The sequence below is a fragment of the Sinocyclocheilus rhinocerous genome, unplaced genomic scaffold (assembly GCF_001515625.1).
Source record: "Sinocyclocheilus rhinocerous isolate Xijiao unplaced genomic scaffold, SAMN03320098_v1.1 scaffold11, whole genome shotgun sequence".
NCBI lineage: Eukaryota > Metazoa > Chordata > Actinopteri > Cypriniformes > Cyprinidae > Sinocyclocheilus > Sinocyclocheilus rhinocerous.
In genome coordinates this window covers 1,291,698-1,303,945 of record NW_015625587.1, presented here as the reverse complement: position 1 = coordinate 1,303,945, position 12,248 = coordinate 1,291,698, and the positions used below count along the sequence as shown (strand labels likewise).

Genomic DNA, 12,248 nt, shown 5'->3' with positions numbered 1-12,248 from the left:
GTGTGTATGTGTATGTGTATGTGTGTGTGTGTGTGATTTGCCGCTTAAGAACAGTAGAAGTTGTGCTCTTCACTTCCTGTGATGATAACAGCATTGTAGCAATTAATTAAACAAAATTAATTACCCTCCTTATCATCCGAGTACACATTCACGCAAAGCACTCTCTCCATCTTACTCTAACACGCGCACACACACACACACACACATACATTTACATCGATACACTCATACGCCTGCTGTTTCTCTCTCTTTCTCTTTCCCAAATACTTTGCGGTAAAATATCCAACGGAAAATGGCATTGCTCAAAAGTTGCTCTTTCAAAGCTCAGGATATCTCATTTACGTTTCATTCAGGTATCAGCTTAGTTTCAGATGTTTTTTTTCCCTTCAATTCCTTTGGAGAAATAGACAAAAATGCAAAGAGTGAATAAAATGAACATGTATAGTATAGCTGAAATATTTCAGATTTAAGAGAATTAGATTTTTCAAATATAATTTTTCAGTTAATTTTGAGATATCTGACTTTTGACTGCAGTCTTTGGTGTCTGAGCACAGTTTGAGACCCGTGTTGTTTTATTGTCATTGATTATTTGGCAATTTTGAATTCATTTTAGCTTTCATTTTAATTTGAGTTAAACGTTTAGTAATTTTGTTGTGTGTTTTTGTCCTTTTTATTTTTTTCATGTGTCTATATATATATATATATATTTTTTTTTAAGTTTTAGTTGTTAGTTTTAGTTTATTTAATCTAAAAAAATATTGGCAACTTGCTGAAATAATTTAATTTGAAATTTAATTTAATTTAATTTTATTTTATTTGTTCTGTGTTTTTTGCTTTGTATTAAATGTGTCTATATAGTTTTTATCAAGTTTAGTTAAAGTTTATTGAGTTTATTTTTTTCCTGTGTCTATATAGTTTTTTTTTAAGTTTAAGTTGTTAGTTTTAGTTTATTTAATCTAAAAAAATATTGACAACTAGCTGAAATAATTTAATTTGAAATTTTATTTAATTTTATGGTTCTGTGTTTTTTGTTTTGTTTTGTATTAAATGTGTCTATATTATCTTTATAATATAGATATTATCTTTATATCTTTATTTGACCCTCTAACTCTAGCACTCTCTATTCTAATTCTATTCTTTTAAAAAAAAAAAAAACTAACTCTAGCTTTCTAATATTTTTGTATTCTATCTGTTTTCTTTTCATTTATTATACAATTAATAAAAGCAAAAATGGCCTCTGACACTAGCTTGCTCTATTTTTTTTCTATTCTATCTGTTTTCTTTTTATTATATTATTTAAAAAAAACCTTGCTACGTGTACTGCGTTAAGCTAACTGAGACTTGTTATAGCACTTGTATATCATTGCTCTTTTGTTGATTTTGATTGCTTCCATTGTCCTCATTTGTAAGTCGCTTTGGATAAAAGCGTCTGCTAAATGACTAAATGTAAATGTAAATGCATACAATAAAATGAATGTGGTCGAACATTGTTTTTGACCCCAATGACTTACATTATGGACAAATCAAACATTCTTGAAAATATCTTCTTTTATGTTTTACAGAAGATAGAAAGTCATAAAGGTTTATACGAGGCCCCTATAGGGGAAAAAGAGGTACGCAAAATGTTTTATGAGCCAATGCAAAGTTTCTCTGGGAATGAAATACTTTTGCAAGAGAGCACAAGTTTCACAAGCATTGAAATCATTCATCCTCCATTTTTCCTTTTTTTTTTCTTTCCATCACCATGTCCCCTAAGCATCTCCATAGGTTTAGAATGAAGGTCAGTATAAGCTTATTTTTGGGTGAACTATCCCTTTTCCCAACAACTGTAAACTGCCGCATATTTGTTATGTAGTGTCAAATGTTTACCACAGCTACTGCTAAACAGAGGATTTACCAGATCCTTTATTCAGTGCAAACCTTTGTATGCATTGTGGAAAGCAAAATGGATGAATACATTAAACCATTTGTGAAGTGCAATATTTTTGAGGTCATGCAAATTGGATTATCAAGAGTCAAACCTTTCTATTATGAATACAAGGAAAGAAAAAAACAAAATCTATATTAAGAAAGAATCTGGAGTACAGTATGTGGCCTTGAAAATCCCTTTCCTTCACATTTCCTTGCCATTTTCCGGGTCTGACAACATTCAAACGTTCCGAGAGGATTAATTACTCCAGAGACACATTTTCTAGGCCAGATTTGATGCAGTAAAGAAACACATATATTCCTCGGGCTGAATGTGCTTCAGTTATCACTAGTGCATATGTGTATGTGTGTCAGTATTAAAGCCTGTGGTTGGGATTTTAAAAAAAATTATCAACTGATTGTTATGCCAATTAAACACATTCCCCTGTAGGCTGTCGGCACTCATTTAATAACAAAATTTCCCACCACTATAAAGGAACTAAATAATGTGCCAATTACCTAATGGGACGGCATGTTATCTTAGGGTGTGTTCATACTTGTTATGTTTGGTTTGATTAAAACAAACTCTTTTGCTCTGATAGTGCGGTTCATTTGAGAAATGCCTTGTCCAAATACCCACACTTGCGTCTTGGCCACTTGAGAGTAGAGGTCTGCATTCCCGCGGCTCTCCCGCAGGAACCGACCGGATTTTTTGCACCGCGGGATTAAATTCCCGAATAAAACGTGGTAGCGGTCGGTAACTCTGGTGTAATTTGAACAAGAGCGGGCGTTCTAACAATATCCCGTTCCCGACGTCTATTTAGAACAGCATATCTGCGCTTTATTCTTATTGACCACCGGTACAGCTTGCGCTCAGGACTGTTATGCACGCGCTGCACGCATGCTTTAAACGTCACGCGTTTTATTTGCGTGGTCTGTGTGCAGCATGTGCATAACGATGCTCAGAGCAGGCTGTAGGCTACCTGTGGTAAATATACGGCCCTCAGACAGAAAGCCTTTTCTGTCTGAGGGCCGTATTATGTCGATGAGTGACAGAGCAGAATAAGGATGGAGCAAAGTGTAGATGCGCTGTCCTTGAAGGACGTTCAACTCGGTTTTGTTTATATTTTGCTTAGCCTATAGTTTTAAATGAAAGATGTCGTATTTATTTATTTTTCTCTGCAACACTTTTCCTACTGTGTTAACAGAAAAATGTCAAACGAATTTAGTATTTTGACAAGACGAATAAAAATAGCTAATATTTTGTTTATATTTTGCTTAGCCTATAATTTTAAATGAAAGATGTTTATTTATTTTTCTCTGCGACACTTTTCCTACTGTGTTAACAGAAAAATGTCTAATGAATTTAGTATTTTGACAAGACTAATAAAAATAGCTAATAGGCTATTTTTGTACAACCTACATTTTTATTTTTTTTCTCTCTGCGACACTTTTCCCCTATTGTGTTGTCAATGTTAAACGAATTGTATACCGACAAGACGAATAAAAATAAGAAATACAATTTTTGTACAACATTTTTTATTTTCTCTGACACTTTTTTTTTCCTACTGTGTTGCATAAAATATTAAACAAATTTTGTGTCTTAAGATAATTCATATAAATTCAAGTCAAAGTCAATAAATTCAAGACTCTTGACAAGACGAATAAAATAACATACAATTTTGTGCAGACTACACTTTTATTTGTCAGCCTATCTCTCTTTCAGTAGCAGAAATTGAAATGTGAGATTCTGGAAACAAGATCTAAATTTAGCGGGAACGGTCGGGTCGGGAAGAAAATTATTCTAAGCGGACAGCGGGTGAACAAAGAGTGAATATATAGCGGGAGCGGGTGGGTGCAGAATATAACCTTGCGGGAGCGGGACTAAAAAAACAGTCCCGCGCAGACCTCTACTTGAGAGCGCGTGCGCACGACAGGAAATAAGTGCGCAAGACTGCCCCAGGTCTTAAAAACGTCAAAGTGCAGTGCCCTTAATGCATACTATCTTGAATACCGCTACGGAGCGCTATTTGAGGCTTAGTGTATTTTACATTTTTATTGGTGCAAAGATGAGTAGTGGTGATATTTATTTTGTACAACATTTGCAACTACTTTGTATCACTTAATTAGAAGCACCACAAAATTAAATTGTCATCTTTTATAGGGACTGCTGAACAGACATTTAGAAGTTGATTTTAAAATGTAAAATATAGAAAATAAAAATAAATCTCTGTAAACACTTGCGTTTTTACAACACTATAAGTGTGTCCCATCAGGTAATGAAAAGTTGTACACTCACTTGTGGTCTTCATGCTTACTTGAACACTTGGACCAAATAAAGGAAATACGTCATAGAAGTAGTCAAGTGGTCAAGTGCAAAGACCGCAAGTGCGGGTATTTGGACAAGGCATAAGTGTGAACGCTGCCATCCGAACCCTGGTGCGCACCAAACAAGCAGACCGAGACCGCTTAAGGGTGCATTCACACTTGTAGCTCGGTTCGGACCAAAAAAAAAAAAAAACATTTAATCCTGGTCCACTTAGCATTCACATTGGCATTTTAACACCAAACCTAAAGGCATAGGGATATGTTCACAACCTGATTGGTCGGCTTTTATGGCATAGATTTCGTGACGGAACAGCCAAAACAATGCTTTGTGTTGGGCTAAATGCATTTATTGTATGTGCGTAGCCTACATATGATGGTATTTTGACCAGCTGAGAACTTGTGAAGAACTTATAAAATGTGTTAAGGAGTTAAAACAGTGGCAGGAATCCCACCGTCACACACACAGACGAAGCTGCGAGGAGACGTGGTTCTGATGCCTGTATTGAACTTTGATGGGCAACAAAAAATAAAATAAAATCATTAGTACACATAACAATGAGCGCGCTTAGTCCAGCAGACGGCATAGGTGTATTCGACTTAAAGCTTGAAGTCGAACACACCCTTTTTTCGGTGTTCGGTGAGTTCCGTAACTAAATAAGTCATTCATCCCGATCAATCAGGTTTTGAACGCATCACTATGCCTTTAGGTTCAGTATATTTAGGGTTTGCTGTCAAAAATGCCGGTGTGAACGCTAAGTCTGGACCAAACAAACCAAGAAAACCAGACTACAAGTGTGAACGCACCCTAAGTAGTGCACACTATATTTTTCAAAGTTGTGGTTTCTTCCTTCTGTTACAAAACCATTAATGTTGTGATCCCAAAAAAGGGGTCATTTTCTGCTCATTACATAAGAGCCTCTTGGTTCAGGGTTTTGAAACTGAATGATATTGTTTCACGGGCGTGACAGAGAGGGGTGTGTGTATAAGAATGTGTGCTGGGGGTTGTTACATGTTACACAACACAAACTGGCCCCTGTCAGTCTGACAAACTCTTTGGCCTTCACAGAGCTGACATGGACATGTCATGGATCATGCTCCCAAATGCAAAGCTTTTTTTGTGCAACAGCCTGAGCAAATTTATTTAGGTCTAATGATTTTTCTTTTGTTGAAGGTATAACTGAAAATGTCATTTTGCCTCACTGCAAGATTTTTGATATTTTATTAACAAAGTCTTATTTATACAGAATGCTTTTAAGCAGATTGAATTGCCTCTATTTGATCACAGAACTGCTGAATGACATATTTGGACAAATATACTATTTCAAATGGATAACCATTTACTAACAGCAACCTACATTTATTGATCACAGTAAATACTGGCACATTCTCCACAACGAGAACACACAGTTCTTGACAAACATGTTTAATGTTCTGTTGAAACCTGAACACTATGGTGCTTTGGGATTATCATGAATAAAAAAAGTCAACATTGATTTCATAAGTAATAAAACATTGCTGAAAACAGTCTTTTTTGCACTTCATTTACACTGAAAATAGTAAATTGTCCTGAAATAACAATAGGCCGATATATTGGTCTGGCTCACTAATCAGACAATATTTGTGAAAGTTTTTTTATTGTTTGTTTCAAATTATTATATGTAATCAATATTTCAGAAATTTTTAAAACATTTTTCCAAATCTTGAGTAAATATTATGTAAAATAAGTATTTAATTAAATTCACCAAATCCATATAGGCTACATCTCATTCGCTATCAGTGATTTTTATTATTTCATATATCAGCATTATTGTGATTAGATATCGGCCAGATACTCATTTCAATTCTCAGTAGTTACCTTTCGATTTATAAATAAAACAACCAAACAGGTGAAATGGTTCATTAATGTGGCTGAATTAGTGTTCAGTGAAGTGGTTTTATTGAATGCATCTTAATGATTCAAGCACACTAGAGACTGGTTAGCAAAGAGAGAATATAACGAAAGACAACCAAACAGTGCCGATAGTTGAGGGTGTAAAACGAAAGGAGGGGGGAAACGAGCAGCACTCGTTCCTGAATGCAGATCTAAAGAAAAGAGAGATTAGAAGGTGCTCTTGAAAAGTCCTGACAGGGCAGAACTCAACAGAGCAGACCTCGTCAAACTAAAAACACCTCAGCTCCCATTCAGGGCATGCTATTAACATTGAGAACTTAAATTTACTTTGTGTTTTCTCTCAAACAATTGAATAATGGGCTCCTAAGTGTGCACTAGCATGCAACGTGTCTTGTTTTGTCTTTGGTATAAAATGAAAAGACAATGAAAGGCAGATATTCAGTCAAAAGGCACAAACCGAAGGATAAAAGGATGAAGGATAAAAAGAAAGTTAATGAGTAACAGTGAGTCGACAGTGAATGAAGTCCTCAATGTAAAGGACACAAACACAAAAGCGGTATCTTCAGGTTCTGAGAAAGAAACTCAAGTCCATTTTAGGCCAAATGTTCAGTTAGGAAGTTTTGCAAGTGTATAGTCGAAAAATGTTTTAACCTAGTCTCAATTATATTTACCTCATTCATAGGCATGATCCTCAACCAGTCACTACGACAAGAAATGACACATCTGCAGCAAATGGATGATGAATTCCAATTACTTCTGAATGACTTTTAGTCATTCCAACCAAAAAAAAAAACATATTGCTGATATTCAGCAATTTGATGAAGAAAGATTTGATGAAGAACAGACCAATGCTCAGTTATAAGGATGATCAGGATCCTTATATCTCAAGCCAGAGAAAAGCACAAAAAGATAGCAACATCTTATGATGCTGCAGGAGGGCTCCATGTTACATAACAAACCCTCCCATTCAGAAGCAACAGCCAAACCCCAAGACCTAAAGATCCACTCCGTCTTCTCAGCAGATCCATTAAATGACTGTAATTTGAGTTGAGAAATAAATCAACTGTCATGTTACTGTATATTCATGCTTATCAGGACAAGCACAATTGCAGGGTGTATCCTAACTCAGTGACTTTCTGCACAGACTTGCTGTTACCAGGGAATGTATCATCCAAATCACTTTGAAGATCATATGGTTCTATTTATTGGGTCACTATGGTGTCACTGGCAAGATGATGTAGTCAGCAGATTCATTAGAAACCCCTTGCATGTGACCAGAAGTGTTTGACGATGAATCAATCATAGGGATCAACTGAAATTCGTCTTTAATCATTTTGTATTCTGACGTTATTCTGCAAGAGTGATGTCAGAAAAATGGGGCGGTGCACTGTAATAAAGTGTCACAATAATCCATGACATCCGCAGATAATGACAACAAAACATCATGCTAGTAGGCAGATCATCGCTGGATAGCTTGTAACTAATAGATAGTACTGTGAAACATTATGAATATTAATAGCCTACTTCAAATATATAATTCGTTGTCCATTCAGTCTGAATGGATTGTGAAATTCCCGTGTGTATATCTCACGATTGAGGCTAATTCACTGTAACACGTCATGCCGTGGATAAAAAGATACTATAGGAACCTGGATAGTTTGACATAATACACAAAAACTCAAAACCCTTATTGTAAATACGTGTTTCTCAGTCTGTTTTTAAATAAACATACATATATATATATATATATATAAATAAATACAAAGTTACATAATTAACGTAAATACACATTAAATAAATTAATAAAGATTTAATGCAAAATAAATGAATACCACTCTAGAACAGCGGAAGCCCTAGCGTTATTATATATTATATTTTATTTATCATTATTATTTCAAATTTAATAAGCTAACTTCGGGATGTGTAACTGCACACCTTACCTTAAATAACAGTTGATCGTTGCTATGATACTATCATAATGAACGGATATTGTCGGTGGAAGATAAATGCTTCTCTATTCGACTATTTTCATACACCCATCATAAATCAGGAGTAAAATATTGATTTACTAATGAAACATGAACGCCGACTTACGTGATTCTTCTGAAGGTGTCAACTGATTTATCCCCGGCTGTGTGTCACGATGGTTGAATTCCATGTTTGTCGTTAAATCATGCGGATTTTCCTCTCTAAAATGTATTCATTCCTTCCGTGAAACTGGGAGAAACTTTCTTCGATCGCTCCGGATTTCCACAGGCACACGAAACCGATCCCTGTTTCTGCTCAGCGCACAAAAATCCCCCAAACAATCAACTGAAGGGTCTTGGCAAACTATTATGGATAAGATTGATGCATGAAAAGCCCGTGATTAAAGTCCAATCATAAAACTGTAAATTTGTCCCGGCCTGGTTGAGCGGTGAGACTGAATAAACTTTCTGGCACACAGCGGACGCGGCCTCTGTGTGCTCCCTCTGCCGCTCTGAAGGTGATGGCATGCGGCTCATTGTGAGCTGAAGACCGTCCCAACTCTCGGCCTCCAGTGTGGAATGTACCACATTTTACGTAGGGGTGGATTTAGAATTAAAGGAATCCCTAATTACCAACGACGGTTTGTTAAACTGTTTAGAAACTACAAATGTAGTCAGGAAAAGTTAGAAAATATCTACTTTGTCCCTTTTTATCTTTAAAAGCTCGCATATTTTAAATACTGTCACCTATTTTACCTGTCCAAACTGTTTTACATTAGAAGGTTCCGTCTGCCTGCGTCTCCAACATGTTCAAAACTGCATAGTTTGTGACTCAATGGACTAAATTTCATTTTAGAAAGATGCCATAGAAAGATACTATTCAGTGATGTTTTCTCTGCCACGAGCCCATATCACGTGCAATACAATGTCTGAGACAACATTTTGACTTTTTCCCCCTTATAAATTATATTATATGCATAAAAATGCGTAAAAAGTTTAGCCACCCATGAAATCAAAATTGGAGTTTTGTGCCTTTTAGTCCACATGTATTAGCATAGAGGTCATGTATATGCTATATGTTGACAAAATTCACATTTACCTATTTACTTTTTATATATATTCTAATATATTCTTTCTCTTCCAGGCAACAGACCAAAAATATTAATGACTCATCATGCACTGGCTTATTTTATCCAATCAAATGTTTGCTAACATAAGAACGTCCCTCCCCCAAATAAATAGCAAGCAGCAAATAGTCATTTACACCTTCAAAATCACATCCAAACTTCCTGTTTCAAAATGAAACACATAAATACAGAAACTGGTGGTGTTTGCTGGTGTTTGTAATACATTATATTTTATTCATGTTTTTGTTGATATCATGGTGTAGATTAACTAACATATAGTGAAATTTCACAACATAATGTCACATATCATATTGCAGAAGAAATCAGTTTCTGAAACAAACTGTCTAATGTTCAGTTCAATATGACCTAATATATCCCGAGTAGCAAAACAATGATAACGGGAAAAAAAGATGGTTTGCTGAATCTTATGAATTACAAAACTGCTTGCCACCTGTAGAGTGCAGCTGGCATCTGCTCAAGAGAGGATAAGAGTGGACGCTATATGGAAGAGGGGGGTTGGTGTAGGAGTGAAATCGGGGGGTGCAAATGGCACGCTTGAGAGGGGACATCCCGTCCCCCGAAAAGACCAGTGGGGCTCCTTTGTGCAGCTGTTGGCCTGTATTAACACAAACCCCCCAAGAGCCACCTGCCACTGGAGCTGTTGGCCTGTATTAACACAACCCCCCCAAGAGCCCCCTGCCACTGGAGCTGTCTTTCTGTATAGGGCCCTATAAAGTTTTAAATGTCAAAGTTTTAAAAACTTTTTTCAAAACTTCCAAACAGCTTTTCTAATTCAAATTAGTCATGTGAATTTAAAATAATTGTAATTCTACTTCCTCACATTCAAAATTAAACTGCAATTCTGCATCATGCTTGCTATCTCCATTCAGCTTCAGGAATTGAATTGGAATTTAAACAGCATTCTCAATTTAACGTTAAATGGCACACAACCCTGTTCTAGTTATATAGGCATATATAATCATCTCTAAATCTATGCGTGATACTATTGCCAATAAGTACAGTTTGAACAGATCTCATTCTGAAGCTGACTCATCCTGCAAAGCTTTAGATGTAAATATTAAAATGAAAAGATACAAAAATTAACCACAAACCTGCTAATGCATTCACAAATCCTACTATTCATTGACCTCATGTTCTTCACTTGCACTGTTTAAGCATGACGCTATGTAAAAGACTCACTCAAAAGCTTTATGAGTTAAAAATGAATGAATGAGGTGTGACAAAGCAGAAAATAGTGCGGATTTGCTTTATTGAGGACAGTTTTGCGATTACATGTAAACAGCATTTCATTACGGATAATAAGGACAAAACAACCATATGCCATTCACAAAAAAAAAGGCACTGTAAACTAAAGATGTGAACACACACACACACACACACAGAGAGAGAGAGAGAGAGACACAGAATATTTATGTCTCTGTGGGCGTACACAAACTTCAACACATTCTGGGCAATATTTTCTGATGGCTTTGTTGAATTTGATAGCTGAATAGAGGCTGAACCATGAGGGACATCCAACCACAGAGTAAACAGGACACAATAGAGCGCTAATATGATCAAATCAAAATTAGAAAGGGAAATTAGACTGAGTGAGAAGCAAGTCTGGTTTAACTATTTTCATTGTCAAGAGAAGAAAGCGTGATATAAGAAATCTTTAAACCGATGAATCATGTTCTTTAACATGTTACTGTTTCACATGTTTTTGTGATAATGTTCCACACACAAAGAGTCACTCATGTTGCATGTGACTAGTAGTTCAGATTCAATCTGACTGAGCTGGAAACAAGAGAAATATTTCAATGCAAATTAGTTCTCATGCCTCCTAAAAATTTAAAAGAAAAGAAAAAAAAAAAAAGATTAAATTGCTTTCAAATATCTAAATAATAGAGTTCAGTTGTTATTTGATGTCTAGTAGATTGTTCCATTGCTACCCATTCTGGACACTGGGCTTAAAGCTCAATAGTGAGGTTCAGGTTCAATAGAGTCAGTCTCGAGAAGCCTGTCTATTGCCCTGCAGAACCCAAGGGTCAGCATCTCTACATGACCAGGGTCATCAGTGGCCCCTTAATGAAATCACAATAACAGGAATGCCCAGAATGCGCCCAGATAGACCTTCAGTCTTTCATAAGTGTGTTTCTATGTGAGGAATGTGGTATCAGCCAACTTTAGAATAGTGTTAGTGAGAGAATGAGGCATTGAGAAGAAGCCTGGGCAGTCTCATCTGATCACTGTTTGAAACATTTCTGCCAATGTCTGTCCTGCCAGCCTTGTAGAGTTCAAATGGGAAGCAACGGGATGGGTTTGACAGATCATAAATAAAACAATGTGGTGTCAAATAAATCAGGCTTGTTTATTAGAGATCATAATGTGCAGCAGAACGAGAAACCAGTTAGTCAGCATACTATGTCATTTGTCTGAAATAATTGTCTCCAGTCAGCCACAGTTCTGGTGTAATGTTGCATGACATTAGATATTATAAGTGAAGTAATGAAAACCAATATTAAACAATGTCACAATGTGAATGTATGTTGCAAATTTAAAAAGGCTTGGGAAATGTACTTTGTAAAATATGGGCAAAGACGAACACAAAGTTTTTTCTATTAAGTATAATGATGATAAGGTAAATATTTATAGGTAAGGTATTCATAAATGTGCCTCGCAAATGAGGTCACAGGTAAATCAGTCTTTAATTTGCTGGGTGAAATGTCATGACGAGGCAACAACCAACAACATTTTTTGCACTGTGAAACACCTACTGAGTAACCACTTGCTTTTAGCCGAAATTAAATTTAGAAATCCAAGTCAACCAAGTAAGCCTAAACAATTCCACTTGAATATGTAACAAAGCAAATTTTCAAGGTCAAGATGAGCTGCACCACATAAAACTTTTGTCATCCATCTGAAAACTGTACTGATGTTGTACATTTTTAACTGATGCTGTCCCTTGAGTCATATCATTTACAGGATCACTTTGTTTCTTTGTATTATATGATTGAGGCAACATAG

At 35.9% G+C, this 12,248-nt stretch overlaps 1 protein-coding gene across 5 annotated transcripts in view; it reads right to left on the bottom strand.

Annotated features, from left to right (window-relative positions):
* The window catches only part of LOC107755544 (MAP7 domain-containing protein 1-like), a 44,716-nt gene extending 36,075 nt beyond the window's left edge, over positions 1–8,641 (bottom strand). For 3 of the 5 annotated variants that reach the window (XM_016572413.1, XM_016572420.1, XM_016572425.1), the window contains exon 1: positions 8,222–8,641. In XM_016572413.1, coding sequence (XP_016427899.1) covers positions 8,222–8,285 — 64 coding nt within the window. In that variant the 5' untranslated portion in view covers positions 8,286–8,641. The remainder of the gene's footprint in view (positions 1–8,221) is intronic. The other 2 variants (XM_016572438.1, XM_016572447.1) reach the window with 1 other exon arrangement.
* Between the last annotated feature and the right edge of the window lie 3,607 nt (positions 8,642–12,248).